The 18592-nt window shown below is 43.5% G+C and overlaps 1 protein-coding gene across 4 annotated transcripts in view; it reads left to right on the forward strand.

Moving 5' to 3' along the window:
- The window catches only part of pot1 (protection of telomeres 1 homolog), a 50480-nt gene that overhangs the window by 19361 nt on the left and 12527 nt on the right, over window positions 1-18592 (forward strand). For 3 of the 4 annotated variants that reach the window (XM_029685841.2, XM_029685844.2, XM_029685842.2), the window contains 7 exons: window positions 901-1001; window positions 3093-3200; window positions 3309-3377; window positions 3752-3878; window positions 9085-9215; window positions 10974-11267; window positions 12071-12226. In XM_029685841.2, coding sequence (XP_029541701.2) covers window positions 901-1001; window positions 3093-3200; window positions 3309-3377; window positions 3752-3878; window positions 9085-9215; window positions 10974-11267; window positions 12071-12226 — 986 coding nt within the window. The remainder of the gene's footprint in view (window positions 1-900; window positions 1002-3092; window positions 3201-3308; window positions 3378-3751; window positions 3879-9084; window positions 9216-10973; window positions 11268-12070; window positions 12227-18592) is intronic. The other variant, XM_029685843.2, reaches the window with a different exon arrangement.

An 18592-nucleotide genomic window follows, 5' to 3' on the forward strand; every position in this document is an offset into this window, starting at 1 on the left:
GCCGTTCAGCTGGAATGGATCTCAATAGGATTGTTGAAAAAGGCCATTTCTTCTTTGTTGTGTCGTCCATGCTACATTTATCCCTCTGCATTATGATTAGCATTCATACAGCAGCACTGCTTATTCAGAGAGGGTTATCTCGCTTGTTAATACAGTACTTCAAACCCATTTGAAATATGCCTTGTTTCCTTGTCTTGTGTAATAATTGTATTACCACAGCAATTGTCAGTCGTGACAGAATGATCAGTGCTATTTTTTGATAATGTTTTTCACTTTGTGTTCTTCGGCTGACATTTACACAACCCAGAGCGGTTGGAATTATAGGGAAGTGCTAATTGTCTTAGTAGTGTACAGAGCATTTCAGAGATGCTGATTGCATTGTCCCTTTTAGAGCAACTTTTTCACTCAGGTCCCCCTTCCAGCACTGGGGAACATCCCTCCCCCCTCGCATGCCACGTCTATTTCTATGGGTACTGTTCATGACACAAACTGTTCACACCCCTCTTGTTGGTGGAGAGAATATGTTGCAGGTTTAAAGCTTATTTCCTGCAATTCTATACATTTTGCCATGTCCAATGTGTGTTCATGTGATGTTTGAGTAACCCAAACATTACTACAAAATCTATGGGCTGAAAAACATTAGCTGACATGGGCTAGTTGAGTTATAGTTCTCTAAGATATGCAATGACTGACAGGAAAACGGATTACCCTCTATCCAATTTTGAACTTGCACCTTGTGCAGAGCGGTGTTGGGTGACATTTCATTGAAGTGTAGCCCTAATAATAGAATACCCTTAAAGCCTTACAGGCTCAGGTATTTTCTGAATATGTCTTGCATCTGTCAAATTTGCTGCGTGTGTAAACTATCTTCTGCTTAAGAGTTGTCTCTGCCTCCGTCAGAAGTAGACTCCCAACAGAACATGTCCCCGGAACACTCATCCATCAATATCATCCTGTTTGGTGCGCTGGCGAAGGACTACTCCGAATCCGTCAGTCAAGGGGTAGGTCTCTGACCATTCCCTATAGGATCTCAAACACAGTGTAATAATGGCCCTGATTTGTACTTACTGAGGAAGTGGGCACAACAATCTTAATTGGAATGTAATGGACGTTAATGGTGTAGGTGGCTGTGTTATCTGGCAGAATATAACGCTGAATTTTGTAATATTGTAACTGCATGCTTATCCTCAGTTTCATATTGTAGCTGCATGCTTATCCTCCGTTCCATATTGTAACTGCATGCTTATCCTCAGTTCCATATTGTAGCTGCATGCTTATCCTCAGTTCCATATTGTAGCTGCATGCTTATCCTCAGTTCCATATTGTAGCTGCATGCTTATCCTCAGTTCCATATTGTAGCTGCATGCTTATCCTCAGTTCCATATTGTAACTGCATGCTTATCCTCAGTTCCATATTGTAGCTGCATGCTTATCCTCAGTTCCATATTGTAGCTGCATGCTTATCCTCAGTTCCATATTGTAGCTGCATGCTTATCCTCAGTTCCATATTGTAGCTGCATGCTTATCCTCAGTTCCATATTGTAGCTGCATGCTTATCCTCAGTTCCATATTGTAGCTGCATGCTTATCCTCAGTTCCATATTGTAGCTGCATGCTTATCCTCAGTTCCATATTGTAACTGCATGCTTATCCTCAGTTCCATATTGTAGCTGCATGCTTATCCTCAGTTCCATATTGTAGCTGCATGCTTATCCTCAGTTCCATATTGTAGCTGCATGCTTATCCTCAGTTCCATATTGTAGCTGCATGCTTATCCTCAGTTCCATATTGTAGCTGCATGCTTATCCTCAGTTCCATATTGTAGCTGCATGCTTATCCTCAGTTCCATATTGTAACTGCATGCTTATCCTCAGTTTCATATTGTAGCTGCATGCTTATCCTCAGTTCCATATTGTAGCTGCATGCTTATCCTCAGTTCCATATTGTAGCTGCATGCTTATCTTCAGTTCCATATTGTAGCTGCATGCTTATCCTCAGTTCCATATTGTAGCTGCATGCTTATCCTCAGTTCCATATTGTAGCTGCATGCTTATCCTCAGTTCCATATTGCTTTGAGGAGTGGTATAATCTTCAAAAGAGATGATTGGAGCGTTAGCTGCTGATCAGAGCTCTAGTCATTGTGAGCAAAATTGCAACACTCCCAATGAGAGAGAGCATCTTCCTTGTGGAGCGAGTTCTTATCACGCAATTATCATCTACATTGAAGTAGATTAAGTCAACAGTTTGATCTTAGGGATGCTATTCAGAGTCTGAGGATCAGACAGACTCTTTAAGTGCGAACACATAGGGATGTTAGTCATTTTGGTTGTTTATGTCCTCTAGTAATAGTGTTGACGTCCTACATGCTCTCTCTGTAGCAGTGTTGACATGCTCTGTAACGGTGGTGACTGATCAGCAAATCTTTTTATTAACCTTGATAAAATGACACTCAAACCCAATGATAGGATTCAGGCATCCATGTCATTTAAGACCAATGCACAGACAAAGTTGAATGAGCTGAGCGTTGCACCAGTGTTAGACATGGCTGACCTATTGTCTCAGAACATCCCTGAGAGGAGAAGAATCATCACATTCTGAGCAGACGTAGCGGGAAAAGGGATTGGCTATCGTGGCTGTAGAGTAGTCTGTCAATGGTTTGTTTAATCCACTGTAACATGATTACTTTGTATATCTCCCTTCCCTTTGTCTGCTGTATGAGTTATGTCAGAGAACACTGTTAAACCATTTGGAGGACAGTCACACACTGCTCCCCAAGCAAAATACAACTGGCTTATCTCTATTTTGAGTGTAGCGTATTACTCACAACCTGTATTTCTTACCACAACATCTGCTATATGAAACGGTCTGTGCTATCCTTGGGACTTCCCTACCCCATTCCATTTTAAATGGTTGGTTAGGGTAAGAGTTAGGTTAGGGACATCCCAAGTATCCCAGATAGGTTTAATATAGGTCAATGCTATTTTACATCATTTATTATTATTTTTTAAATATTTGGGGGTGGGGGGGGGCAGTGTTATCTCGCCTCTCACCACACCACATAACTCTCTCTGTTGCATGTGTTTGTTCACCCAGGACATGCTGCTGGTGACTGGCTTCTCTGTGGGCAATTCTCCCACAGCTCAAAAGGACAAGCTCCATGCCTGTAACCTGCAGCTAGCTGGAGATGATGCCTGGATGTATGTGAGTACATGTTTAGGGAGGAGTTCCTACGTTGGTTGTTAATTATAGGGAGGGTTTAATAAAATGTGACCCTTTTAGTTTTCTGAAATGTTTTTCTCTGTGTCCTAGGTGTGGCCATCTACTGTAAGCTCGAGAGCATCTGTACCCCGCAAAAGAACCTCTCCAGCCAGCACTGAGGTCAGTCTGTGAACTCATTAGCTCAAAGACCTTGGTTTTATGGAGGCTGTCAGATGCCGTATTGTGCCTGTCTGAAAAATCTCATGTCATCAGATGTTCATCCCAATGTGAACCTGTGTGTGTAATGTTTTGCAGGATCTTTATGGTACTGAATACATATAAAATAGCTGGCCTTTGGCCCTTCTACTTAAATCACTCTTACTGATCCCAAAACAACTTTAGTCTTTCCAATCGATCAATTTAGAGACTGATTATATCCAGTCTCTACAACTGACTGTTGTTCTCTCTGAAGTAATTTACAAATAGACATTCTCTCTTTACTTATTAAATTGTTGTCCGATCCTGAATGGTAATGCAGTAGTGTTTGTCTTCAGGTCACTAAGGCAGTGAAGGTGGTTAAGTACACCTACGTCCCACTGAGCGACCTGAAGCCTGGGGTAGTGGTGAATGTCTACGCTGTGGTCACCTTCTTCAAGCAGCCATTCCGGACCAAGGGGACAGGTAGGTCAACCTGCCCTGCAAATGCACTAACATGGTATAGACAAATATGGTGATATTCCACCAGCCCCATGTTGAGCTCAGTTCAAGGTGTTGGCTCTGTGCTAAGATACTCTACAGGCAGAAATGGACACACTTCCTACTCAGCAAAGCACTTTGAAGTCCATATTCAACCAACCAACAGGCTGGTTGCTATGACTACTGGACCCCCTGACTTGCTGCTGCGAGATAATAAGGGGTTTGTTGGTGTGTCTAGGTGGTGTCATCCAGGGTAGGTTGGGTGGTGGTTACTGTACTGTGATCTCATTAAACAAGCATTTGTAGAGGCGTAGGGTTTGGCGGGCGGGGGAGGTGAGGTGGAGGCTGTCAATGGGAAAAAGAGGACCTCTCTCTGCACCCTCTCTCTAAGCACCTAACATCACAGGGTACATATGAGTCCTTGCGGTGTTGCTTAGCCCTTCGACTCGTGACCTTTGACTTGGAAGTGATGCGACTGCCTTTTTAACTGGTCGGCCCTTGCCGGGAGTCAGGCAGTGTGGCGAGGTTTGTTCACACAGAGGAAGAAAAAACCTTGCTGTAGAAAGCGCAGAAGGGCACGCAGAATGGTTGTCCGAGGTAAGGGAACCTCGCTCTTTTGCTATTATACGAACATACTCTGTCCTATCCTGTCCTCATAGCACCTATTCTCTGACTCCTATCTTGTTCTCCTCTCTTCCTCTTCTCCTCTTTTCTTCTCCTTCTCTCCCCCTCTCATATCCACCTAATATTCTTCATCTCTAGCTTCTCCAACTCTTTTATCACCAATGGTTTTATTATGGTTGTCCAATAATCTCCAGAACAGAACAACTGGATACTCAACATTTACAGTGTCTGCTCTTTATTGCTACTATTCCAAACCAATTACTTTTTGTACAATACAAACACATTGTAAAAATTACAAGGTAAATTACAGCACCCTGTATTAAACCACAGTCACTGAGTCCTCGTGCGGTTAATCTCTGCCTTAACACACCCTAAGCATTGATCGAGCATTAGATCTTGTCATGCAAGCTGACATAAAGTGGTGAAAAATCAATCCTCATCCCACTCAACCAACCCTGTAGATATCTGACTTGATTTTGATGTACTGTACAATGTTCTGGGCCATCTCGTCCAATTGAATCAGTGGCCCAGAATGGAGCAGTTGGTTCTTTATTGTGTCTGGAGGGAAAACTCTGCATGTAAGATCCATTTGGAATGCAAGTGCCTGTGATGCAAATGGCAAAAAAAGCAATTATAAACAGGGTGGTTCGAGCCCTGAATGCTGACTGGCTGACAGCCGTGGTATACAGTGGCTTGCGAAAGTATTCACCCCCCCCCAATGGCATTTTTCCTATTTTGTGTCCTTACAACATGGAATTAAAATAGATTTTTGGGGGGTTGTATCATTTGATTTAAACAACAGACTTACCACTTTAAAGATGCAAAATATGTTTTATTGTGAAACAAACAAGAAATAAGACAAAAAACAACTTGAGCATGCATAACTATTCACCCCCCCACCCAAAAGTCAATACTTTGTAGAGCCACCTTTTGAAGCAATTACAGCTGCAAGTCTCTTGGGGTATGTCTCTATAAACTTGGCACATCTATCCACTGGGATTTTTGCCCATTCTTCAAGGCAAAATTGCTACAACTCCTTCAAGTTGGATGAGTTCCGCTGGTGTACAGCAATCTTTAAATCATACCACAGATTCTCAGTTGGATTGAGGTCTGGGCTTTGACTAGGCCATTCCAAGACATTTAAAAGTTTCCCCTTAAACCACTCGAGTGTTGCTTTAGTAGTATGCTTAGGGTCATTGTCCTGCTGGAAGGTGAACCTCCGTCCCAGTCTCAAATCTCTTGAAGACTGAAACAGGTTTCCCTCAAGAATTCCCCTGTATTTAGCGCCATCCATCATTCCTTCAATGCTGACCAGTTTCCCAGTCCCTGCCAATGGACAAACACCCCCACAGGATGATGCTGCCACCACCATGCTTCACTGGTCTCCGGGTGATAAGAGGTGTTGGGTTTGCCCAGACATAGTATTTTCCTTGATGGCCAAAAAGCAACATTTTAGTCTAATCTGACCAGAGTACCTTCTTCCATATGTTTGGGGAGTCTCCCACATGCCTTTTGGCAATGGCTTTTTCCTTTAAGCAATGGCTTTTTTCTGGCCACTCTTCCGAGTGTACGGCGTAAAGTGGTCCTATGGACAGATATTCCAATCTCTGCTGTGGAGCTTTTCAGCTCCTTCAGGGTTATCTTTGTTCTCTTTGTTGCCTCTGATTAATGCCCTCCTTGCCTGGTCCGTGAGTTTTGGTGGGCGGCCCTCTCTTGGCAGGTTTATTGTGGTGCCATATTCTTTCCATTTTTTAATAATGGATTTAATGGTGCTCCGTGTGATGTTCAAAGTTTCAGATATTTCTTTATAACCCAACCCTGATCTGTACTTCTCCACAACTTTGTCCCTGACCTGTTTGGAGAGCTCCTTGGTCTTCATAGTGCAGCTTGCTTGGTGGTGCCCCTTGCTTAGTGGTGTTGCAGACTCTCAGAACAGGGCCTTTCAGCACAGGTGTATATATATACTGAGATCATGTGACAGATCATATGACACTTATATTAGACACAGGTGGACTTTTTTTAAACAAATTTTGTGACTTCTGAAGGCAATTGCTTGCACCAGATCTTATTTAGGGACTTCATAGCAAAGGGGGTGATACATATTCACGCACCACTTCTGTTTTTTTTGTGTTTTTTTAAAGAATTTTTTTAAACAAGTAATTTTTTCAGTTCACTTCACCAATTTGGACTATTTTGTGTATGTCCATTAGATGAAATAAAAATAAAAATCCGTTTAAATTACAGGTTGTACTGCAACAAAATGGGAAAAACGCCAAGGGGGTGAATACTTTTGCAAGGCACTGTACCACAAGTATGACAAACATGTATTTTTACTGCTCTAATTAAATTGGTAACCAGTTTATAATAGCAATAAGGCACCTCGGGGGTTTGTGGTATATGGTCAATATACCATGGCTAAGGGCTCCGCGTTGCGTCGTGCATAAGAACAGCCCTTATTGGCCATATACCACACCCCCTCGGGCCTTATAGCATAAGTATAGTTAACTGATCTTAAGGTGGTAAAATGGGGCCTGAGCAAAGCATGTGTTAATGCTTTGAAAAGCTGTAATCTGTGTGTGATCCAACTTGTAACATTTACCATTTTAATGTGGAAGTACCTTACAAAATTATTATTCTTTTGTGGTCAGGGCTTTGCTCTGCTTATTTTCACAAGGCGTTTACATGGCAAGCACAACAGACTTGATATGCTTCGAGGAGCACAACGTTTACGAGCCAAGCCATTTATGCCTTGTTTTTGACCTGAGGGGACAGTCGGTTAGTAGTAATCTCTGAACCCCTCTTGTCTCGGGAAGTACCGTAATGAAAGAAAGAGCTCAATATTGAATGACAGTAATATGTCCATGCCTTTCCAATTCACATTTTCTTGTGCGTCTCACAAAGCCTGCAAACAGTGTACCTTGGGGTCCTTTTTGTTTGTGGGAGCCTCATACAAAGAGTTCCCCCTTAAGCCAAACTGGATTGAGTAATGAATGAATGAATAAATAAATTATAAACAGCAGTGTTAGTCGTACAGCATTAACTGACCGTGTATTGTCATGCTACTGAATCCTAGTGGCAGCAGAAGGGAGATATTAAGAGAATCCATCAGTTGAGACACTGGTGGGGTGGCAGATGGATGAGCCCCTTACCTAGCCTGGTTGACGCCACGCACTTGACTACGCAGCGAAGAGAACACAGAGTTAGGTATTAGCCAGATGACCCCTTACCACCCCTCAGCCTAGGAATCTAATGTTATTATTACAGTTTATTAGGTACACCCATCTAGTACCGGGTCGGACCCCCCTTTGCCGCCAGAAAAGCCTGAATTCTTTGGGGCATGGATTCTACAAGTCAGACATGTTCCAGGTGGATATTGGTCCATGCTGACGCGATGGCATCACGCAGTTGCTGCAGATTGGACAGCGATGCACCACCGCCACCAGCCTGTACCGTTGACACCAGGCATGATGGACTCATACTGCTTACGCCAAATCCTGACTGCCATCAGTATGACGCAAGAGGAACCGTGATTCGCCAGACAAGTGATGTTTTTACACTCCTCAATTGTCCAGTGTTGATCGGGTGCCCACTGGAGCCGCTTCTTGTTTTTTGCTGATAGGATTGGAACCCTCTGGTAGTCTGCTACAGCAGCCCATCCATGACAAGGACCAACGAGATGTGCTTTCCGAGATGCCGTTCTGAACACCACTGTTGTACGTACTGCTGTTATTTGTCAGTTTGTGGCCCGCCTGTTAGCTTGCACGATTCTTAACATTCTCCTTCGACCTCTCATCAACGAGCTGTTTCCGCCCACAGGACTGCCGCTGACTGGATATTTTTTGTTTGTCGTACCATTCTCGTTAAACCCTAGACACTGTCGTGTGTGAAAAGCCCAGAAGGGTGGCCGTTTCTGAGATACTGGATCCGGCGCGCCTGGCACCAACGATCATACCACGCTCAAAGTCGCTTAGGTCACTCGTTTTACCTATTCTAACGTTCAATCTAACTAACTTGAATGCCTCGATTCCTGTCTGCCTGCTTTATATAGCAAGTCACGGCCACGTGACTCACTGTCTGTAGGAGCGATCCATTTTCGTGAACTGGGGTGTGTATCTAATAAAACCATCCGGTGAGTGTATTTCTTACATTGTGTACTGTTGTGTGGTGAGTGTGTCTCAGCGTTCTAATCCTCGAGTACCCCCAAAAGTACACATTGTTGTAGACCCAAGTAAACACACTTGATTCAAGTAGTCAAGGGTTTGATGACTAGTTTAATCAGGTGTGCTTGTCTGGGCTCTAAAATACATGTGTACCGTTGAGGGTATTCAAGGACCAGAGTTGAGAAACACTGGATTAGAAGGGCTTTTGTTGGGAGCATAAGAAGGTTGAGAACCTTGCCTTTTTGAAAGCTGCGGTCAAAGTATGTTTAAAGCAAGCAATCATTTTGGGCTGTCTCAAATCACATTGCAATGAGATGTGCATACTAGGACCCGTCTCAGTATTCAGTAGACCATAGGCCATATCTGGAATCTGATCTGACAGTGGTCCCGATTTCTATCCCCCATAGATTACTGCTCCACACTGAAGATTACAGACCAATCAAATAAAAAAGTGGGCTGTACCATCTTTTGTGACAAGCTCGAGGAACACCCTAAAATCTTCAAAATGGGAGACATCATACGCCTACACAGAGTCAAGGTAAATGTGTGATCAGCAGGTAGCCTATCAGTTAAGAGCTTTGGGCCAGCTACCGGAAGGTCGCTGGATCGAATCCCTGAGCTGACTAGGTGAACAATTTGTCAATGTACCCTTGAACAAGGCACTTAACCCTAATTGCTCCTGTAAGTTGCTCTGGATAAGACCGTCTGCTTAATGACTCAAATGTAAATGAGTAAGGCTGAGAATCAGATTTTTCACTTCTTAAAATGTATGCCAAACAAGAACCAATGATTGCAAAGTTAAACAAACCATAAGGATTACTTTTTTGTTGTTGTACTTTTACCCCTTTTTTGTGATATCCAATTGGCAGTTACAGTCTTGTCCCATCGCTGCAACTCCCCTACAGACTCGGGAGAGGCGAAGGTTGAGAGCCATGCGTCATCTGAAACATGACCCTGCCAAGCCGCACTGCTTGCTTAATCCGGAAGATATCCACACCAATGTGTCGGGAGAAAACACCAGCCCATCTGGCGACTAGAGTCAGCTTGCAGGCGCCCGGCCCGCCACAAGGAGTTGCTAGAGCATGATGGGACCAGGAAATCCCGTCCGTGCAAGCCCTCCCCTAACCCGGAAGATGCTGGGCCAATTGTGCGCCGCCTCATGGGTCTCTCGGTCACGGCCAGCTGTTACACAGCCTGGGATCGAACCCAGGTCTGTAGTGACGACTCAAGCACTGCGATGCAGTGCCTTACACCATGCCCAAACCGGACGCGCGCAGATTGATTTTGTCCCCCCACACCAAACAAGATCACGACATGCAGGTTGAAATATCAAAACCAACTCTGAACCGATTTTATTATTTTGGGGACAGGTCGAAAAGCATTAAACATTCATGGCAATTTAGCTAGCTAGCTTGCAGTTGATTGCTAATTTGTCCTATTTAGCTAGATTGCTGTTGCTAGCAAATTTGCCCTGGGATATACACGTTGAGTTGTTATTTTACTTGATGCACAAGGTCCTATACTCCAACAATTAATCCACACATGAAACGGTCAACCGAATCGTTTCTAGTCATTTCTCCTCCTTCCAGGCTTTTACTTTTTTGGACTTTATATGGCGATTGGCATCTAACTTTTTCTAATAAGGTGTATCACCACAACTGACCGACCTCAGTTCATCTTTCAATCGCCAACGTGGGTATAACCAATGAGGAGATGGCACGTGGGTATATGCTTTGATAAACCAATGAGGAGATGGGAGATGCAGGACTTGCAAGGCGTTCAGTGTCACAAATAGAACTGACTTTTATTCTATTTTAGAGCATGGCAACGCAGACGCTTGTTGGTGCACGCGAGCGAGCAAGCAGTGTGGGTATGTGTAAATTGTGTGGTCTGAATGTTAGACCCCTGCGCCACTCGGGAGGCCACAAGGACAACTTTAACTGAACAATTTACAAAAACACATTTACTTGAAGAGCAGTGCAGATGCAACGTTTTGTAACAGAATAACAGTTGGTGCCGTCATTCTGTTACCAAACTTTGCATCTGTAAAATTTTCTGTGGAAATTATGAAAGGTCATCCTTGTCCGTAGAGTTGGATGGTTTGTTTAACTTTGCAATCATTGGTTTTTGTTTGACATTATTTTAAAGTGAGAAATCTTAGTCTCAGCATCACTCTTACTGTGGACTTGCCCAAGATTGATTCTGACCTTTGAAATGAACTGATATTTAGAATGTGAGCCTTGCTGAAATGTTTGAGATTATCCAGTCACAAAGCTCAAATCTCTTTGCCTCTCAGACCCAGCTTTTTAATGGAGCCATTAGCCTTTTGACCAGCCATGGTTTCTCTGTGGTCACCTTTGATGGAATGGTTGGCAGTCCCGTGGTCCCTCGTACCTCCAGCGAGTCCTTCAAATTTGGGGAGGAAGACTGCCAGGTCGTGGAGGCCCTGCGCACATGGGTGGCCAACCAGTCTCTGGTTCCTGCCCAGCCCTGTGTACCCCTGTCGGCAGTACAGCCCAAGACTTACTTTGACCTGACCTGCCAACTGCTGGCTAAAGCCCCTGTGGACAGCAGCTGCACCCTGTTGAAGGTAAGAACCATGAAGAACCTTTTTCCACTTCTTTAGCGACTGTATTGAATCCGGTATCTAGGAAACTGGAAATCCAGTGGAAAATGTGATATTTTGGTCATCGGATTGCTACCTTGGTGTACAGTGAATAAAAGGTTTGACATTTAGCAAAAGCATAATGATGAGAAAAACGTTTTCTGATTTAGGCTAGTGTATGTCTTTGAGCATCCCTCTTAACAGTTTGTGGCAAAGGTTTTCTTTTTTCTTTTCTACTTATATCTGCGAGCACTTCATCTCCCTGCTTATACAGTTTGAAATATATATGAGGACGTAAAAAGACATGGGCTTAGTGCAATGATGCAGTTGTGAGTGTTGACACTTTATGCCAAAGAACATATTCATTATGAGGTAGAAACCGTGTCAACCCTCAGGGAATTTGTCCTCATTGGGATGCCACTCCACTCAGTTTAATAATAGTCATGTATGTTTACATAAGATCCTTATTGTGGGTACGCAGTGATAAACCACAGAACTGGAGGCTCATGACCCTCCTGTGTTGGGATGGCAACATGACATTAGATTACTAGTGCCTGGGGGGCCATTCCCTCCTTTTTATTTGTTCTCACTTTGTAGCGTATTCTTTCCATTCTTTAATTTTTTACACTTAGACATTTTGTATGGCAGTTGACAACTTGAGTCGTTGACTTGTTTTGTACTTGTTTTGTTCTGTTGTCTTCCTCTTTGGTTTTTGGCTCTCCGTCTTGTTCACTCTTTCTCTCTCCCTCTGTGTAAGTTAAAAATGATCAACCTTTTTCTTTCTCCAGGTTTGGGACGGATCAAAGTGCCCTCACCCCCTGCTGGATGTATTTGTGGAGCCCAACACTCTTGAAGGAAGTCCCACGTTGTCCAAGGACATGGCAAACCTCACAGCCAACATCTTGGTCTACGACAACCATGTAGAGGTCGCCCGGCAGTTTAAGGTGAGAGGTCACAGACTGTCGCTCAGCAATGTGGGACGGAAAACCACATCAGGTACTTTGTGCTCATCGTCAATCCAATGGTTTTGTCTTTGAAATACAGGCCTACCAGTCCGTGACGGTAGGCTACATGGCTGTGTGATTACACAGAGATCGGGAGGGAAGGTAAAAAAAAAAAAAAGAATTAGTGCCCTGTCACTACATCAACACCTGAAGGTTTTGCCACGGGCTGTTTTGCTGCGTCGTGCCCTAATTCAACGATTCTCTCTCTCTCTCTCTCTCTCGTCTTCTAATAGTTCACTGTGTTCTCCTTCAAAACACAAACTCTTGAGTACTTTGCTTTTTGCAGCGCCTCAGGCAAATCTGTTTTACTTTCTTCCCCCTCATTTCCCCTGCTGACAATAATAACGATGAATATTTAAAATGCTACAATATGCATTGCTTTCTCACACGTTCCATTTCTTACTCTCTCCTTCTCCACCCTTCCTGAATGTATAATTCCGTCTTTCTGCTTGACAGAAGCAGCAAAGCTTTGATCCTCTGCCTTAGCGATCATCCTTATCAGTGGAGATAGGCGCTATTAGCATATGGTTGCGTGATTGCATAATTTGTTAACCCACTCCGACAAGATTCCTCTTGTCACCAGGGTGGCCTGTCCACACCCACTCAACATCTCATCTGTAGGACTCATTGGGGTCATCTGTAGGACTCATTGGGGTCATCTGTAGGACTCATCGGGGTCATCTCCATCAACAACCCCTAGCCTAGACCAATGCATTGAGTAATATGTTGTGTTATGTGTAGTCAATCCTCTCTTGATTAAGAAGAAGCAGTTTCACATTGTGCTATTTTATTAAGGATGATAAGACAAAACATTTCTGTCACAAAGGAAAACAATACTCTGCTTTTACCAAACTGTGCAAACTACCCATTTTGCCAAACTCTGTAGAATACAGGTCGACCTACATTATGTATGTACAGTATCACAAGCTTAAAAGTCAATGATAACTCCCATCTAACATGCATTTGTATCATGGAGTTTGACATACATTTGATTTTGGACCACTCATGACTTCTGTCCACTGGCCTAACTGTCCTTCATCATGGATAAACATTACTGTGTGACAGCAGAGAGATGACCTATGCAACACACACAAGAATTTAGCTGCACCTGCTAAAACATCTGCTAAACTGTGTATGCAACCAATAAACGTTCATTTGATACACACATGCACAAACAAATCCTATGTTGATACATGACTAAAAAGTTCCACAATTTTGAGAATTTCAGTGTTTTGTTTGTAACTGGGAGAAAAAAAAGGTCAAAACAAAAATGTTATCCTCCTTTTTTATACTGTAATACTATTGATTTTGTCTTCACACATTCTCCAGTTATTTCAGACTTCCTCTGATTAGGTGGAATACAGTACTTAATATCATAGCCTCTTAAACGATAGAGGATTTATTTGACAGGAGTCATTTAATGCTTATCAATCAATTCACCCTCCTAAATAAAGGGTTTTCAGGGCAGATGAGTGTGAAAATAGAAATGTTTCCCCATTTATCAATCTCCTCTGGCGAATCGTCAGTAATAGTGTGTGAAATTGGCAGAGCCGGCTTTTGAGAAGACGGCTAGTTAGAGAAGAAAGGAGGTTATTAGGATAACGGAAAATGAGAGAGTGGGGGAATTGGGAGGAGAAGGAGAAGTGCCCAATCGATCCGCCTCCGTCATGGTTTCCCTGTGGTCACCCTCACAGCATGGTGTCTCTGAGACACACACACACACTCGCCACTGCTAAAACAGCAGGGTGCTTTCAGTTGCGGTCTGGATACCACATTCTGTTCTCCACACACTCAAACAGATATATGACTACACAGTGAGACATCATGGGGCCTGTAGCTTTCAATGGCACTGTTAACACACACTCTTATTGACCCCTACGCATTCATCATAGAGCACACAACTGATACGCCATCACTCTATATCTGGTTTCATATACGTGTCACCCACTTCTCAACATGTACAGAACATTGAGTTATGCATGCAGGGGACTGGCAGATCTTTTGTGCTTTGTCTGAAGTGCAGGACAGATTGGATGCCCAGCTTCATTAATTCGCTGGTAAGGGTCCAATGACATGGACCACAAAGTCATGATACTGTGGGATCATGCAAATCCAGCTGTATCTTTCCACGTCTTTAGACCAGAAGGGGAACATGCCGTGTCAGACCCGAAAATGACATGGTATTATCCGGCATGGTCTGTTCCACTCTCTCTCATCTCTCTTTTTCTCTCTTACTGCACTTGTCCCATCCCTTTGCATCGGTTTCCTCTAACATTCCCTTTGTCCCTTTCCATCTATCCCTCTGTCATTACTTAAGTTTTCTCCCGAATCTCCCTTCATTTATCTTTATCAAGGCTGTATCACAACCGGCCGTGATTGGGAATCCCATAGGGCTGCGCACAATTCGCCCAGCGTCGTCTGGGTTTGGCCGATGTAGGCCGTCATGGTAAATAAGAATTTGTTCCTAACCGACTTGCCAAGTAAAAAAAATAAAAATCAATGTTTGTCATCTCAGGTCCCTTTCTCTCTTTCTCAGCACAAACTCTCACACAGATGCTAATGCTCAGCTCTGGATCTCCCAATTTCCCTTTCTGCTGAAACGGCAAATGTCTTGGTACAATTCCTCCACATGCAAAACCTAGATATACAGTTGAAGTCAAAGGTTTACATACACTTAGGTTGAAGTCATTAAAACTCGTTTTTCAACCACTCCACACATTTCTTGTTAACAATCTATAGTTTTGGCAAGTCGGTTAGGACATCTACTTTGTGCATGACAAAAGTCATTTTTCCAACAATTGTTTACAGACAGATAATTTCATTTATAATTCACTGTATCACAATTCCAGTGGGTCAGAAGTTTACATGCACTAAGTTGACTGTGCCTTTAAACAGCTTGGAATATTCCAGAAAATTATGTCATGGCTTTAGAAGCTTCTGATAGGCTAATTGACATAATTTGAGTCAATTGGAGGTGTACCTGTGGATGTATTTCAAGGCCTACCTTCAAACTCAGTGCCTCTTTGCTTGACATCATGGGAAAATCAGAAGAAATCAGCCAAGACCTCAGAAAAAAACATTGTAGACCTCCACAAGTCTGGTTCATCATTTTGAGTAATTTCTAAATGCCTGAAGGTACCACATTCATCTGTACAAAAAATAGTACGCACGTATAAAAACCATGGGACCACGCAGCCGTCATACCGCTCAGCAAGGAAACGCGTTCTGTCTCCTAGAGATCAACTTACTTTGGTGCGAAAAGTGCAAATCAATCCCAGAACAACAGAAAGGGACCTTGTGAAGATGCTGGAGGAAACGGGTACAAAAGTATCTATATCCACAATAAAACAAGTCCTTTATCGACATAACCTGAAAGGACGCTCTGCAAGGAAGAAGCCACTGCTCCAAAACTGCCATAAAAATGCCAGACTACAGTTTGCAACTGCACATGGGGACAAAGATTGTACTTTTTGGAGAAAAGTCCTCTGGTCTGATGAAACCAAAATAAAACTGTTTGGCCATAATGACCATCGTTATGTTTGGAGGAAAAAGGGGGAGGCTTCTAAGCCGAAGAACACCATCCCAACCGTGAAGCACGGGTGGCGGCATCACAATGAACCTTCCAGGTACAACGCCAAATCCGTAAACACAGGCACCCTCAGGCACCCTCATAAAATCTCAGCGATCACTGCCTCATTGCCTGCATCCGTAATGGGTCTGCGGTCAAACAACCATCCCCTATCAGTGTCAAACGCTCCCTAAAAGAGTTCAGCGAGCAGGCCTTTCTAGTCAACCTGGCCCGGGTATCCTGGAAGGATATTGACCTCATTCCATCAGTAGAGGATGCCTGGTTATTCTTTAAAAGTGCCTTCCTCACCATCTTAAATAAGCATGACCCATTCAAAAAATGTAGAACCAGGAACAGATATAGCCCTTGGTTCACTCCAGACCTGAATGCCCTTGACCAGCACAAAAACATCCGGTGGCGTACTACATTAGCATCGAATAGCCCCTGTGATATGCAACGTTTCAGGTTAGTTAGGAACTAATATACACAGGCAGTTAAGAAAGCTAAGGCTAGCTTTTTCAAACAGAAATTTGCATCCTGTAGCATAAACTCAAAACAGTTCTGGGACACTAAAGTCCATGGAGAATAAGAGCACCTCCTTCCAGCTGCACACTGCACTGGGGCTAGGAAACACTGTCACCACTAATAAATCCACTATAATTGAGAATTTCAATAAGCATTTTTCTACGGCAGGCCATGCTTTCCACCTGGCTACCCCTACCCCGCCTGTACCCCCCACAGCAACTCGCCCAAGCCCCCCCCATTTCTCCTTCACCCAAATCAAGATAGCTGATGTTCTGAAAGAGCTGCAAAACTGGACCCCTAGAAATCAGCCGGGCTAGACAATCTGGACCCTCTCTTTCTAAAAATTATCTGCCAAAATTTTTGCAACCCTTATTACTAGCCTGTTCAACCTCTTTCATATTGTCTGAGATTCCCAAAGATTGGAAAGCTGCCGCAGTCATCCCCTCTCGTCAAAGGGGGTGACAATCTAGACCCAAACTGCTACAGACCTATATCAATCCTACCCTGCCTTTCTATGGTCTTCGAAAGCCAAGTTAACAAAAAGATTACAGACTATTTCGAATCCCACCGTACCTTCTCCGCTATGCAATCTGGTTTCAGGCTGGTCATGGGTGCACCTCAGCCACGCTCAAGGTCCTAAACGATATCATAACCGCCATCGATAAGAGACAATACTGTGCAGCCGTATTCATCGACCTAGCCAAGGCTTTCGACTCTGTCAATCACCACATTCTTATTGGCAGACTCGACAGCCTTGGTTTCTCAAATGACTGCCTCGCCTAGTTCACCAACTACTTCTCAGACCGAGTTCAGTGTGTCAAATCGGAGGGCCTGTTGTCTGGACCTCTGGCAGTCTCAATAGGGGTGCCACAGGGTTCTACTTGCTCTTAAATGCAAGTAAAACTAAATGCATGCTCTTCAACCGATCGCTGCCCGCCCCTGCCCCTGCCCGTCCAGCATCACTACTCTGGATCGTTCTGACTTAGAATATGTGGACAACTACAAATACCTAGGTGTCTGGTTAGATTGTAAACTCTCCTTCCAGACTCACATTAAGCATCTCCAATCCAAAATTAAATCTGGAATCGGCTTCCTATTTCGCAAAAAAGCATCCTTCACTCATGCTGCCAAACACCCTCGTAAAACTGACCATCCTACCGATCCTCGACTTTGGCGATGTCATTTACAAAATAGCCTCCAACACTCTACTCAACAAACTGGAAATCCCCACCTTATCTCAGCTCACTGGTCACCATTGCAGCACCCACCCATAGCAAGCACTCCAGCAGGTATATTTCACTGGTCATCCCCAAACCCAATTTCTCCTTTGGCCGCCTTTCATTCCACTTCTCTGCTGCCAATGACTGGAACGAACTTCAAAAATCATTGAAGCTGGAGTCTCATATCTCCCTCACTAACTTTAAGCACCAGCTGTCAGAGCAGCTCACAGATCACTGCCCCTGTACATAGCCCATCTGTAAATAGCCCATCCAACTACCTCATCCCCATACTGTATTTATTTATTTATCTTGCTCCTTTGCACCCCAGTATCTCTACTTGCACATTCATCTTTTGCACATCTATCACTCCAGTGTATAATTGCTATATTGTAATTACTTCGCCGCCATGGCCTATTTATTGCCTTACCTCCCTTATCTTACCTTATTAGCACACACTGTATATAGACTTTTTCTACTGTATTATTGACTGTATGTTTGTTTATTCTATGTCGTTGTTTGTGTGGCACTGCTTTGCTTTATCTTGTCCAGGTCACAGTTGTAAATGACAACTTGTTCTCAACTAGCCTAACTGGTTAAATAAAGGTGAAATAAAAATGTATCAAATAAAAAAAATGTTGTGGGGGTGCTTTGCTGCAGGAGGGACTGGTGCACTTCGCAAAATAGATGGCCTCACGAGGAAGGAAAATTATGTGGATATATTGAAGCAACATCTCAAGACATCAGTCAGGAAGTTAAAGCTTGGTCGCAAATGGATCTTCCAAATGGACAATGACCGCAAGCATACTTCCATAGTTGTGGCTTAAGGACAACAAAGTCAAGATATCGGAGTGGCCATCACAAAGCCCCGACCTCAATCCTATAGAAAATTTGTGGGCAGAACTGAAAAAGTGTGTGCCAACAAGGAGGCCTACAAAACTGACTCCGTTATACCAGCTCTGTCTGGAGGAATGGGCCAAAATTCACCCAACTTAT

Source organism: Oncorhynchus nerka, linkage group LG17 (genome assembly GCF_034236695.1).
Source record: "Oncorhynchus nerka isolate Pitt River linkage group LG17, Oner_Uvic_2.0, whole genome shotgun sequence".
NCBI classification, from domain to species: domain Eukaryota; kingdom Metazoa; phylum Chordata; class Actinopteri; order Salmoniformes; family Salmonidae; genus Oncorhynchus; species Oncorhynchus nerka.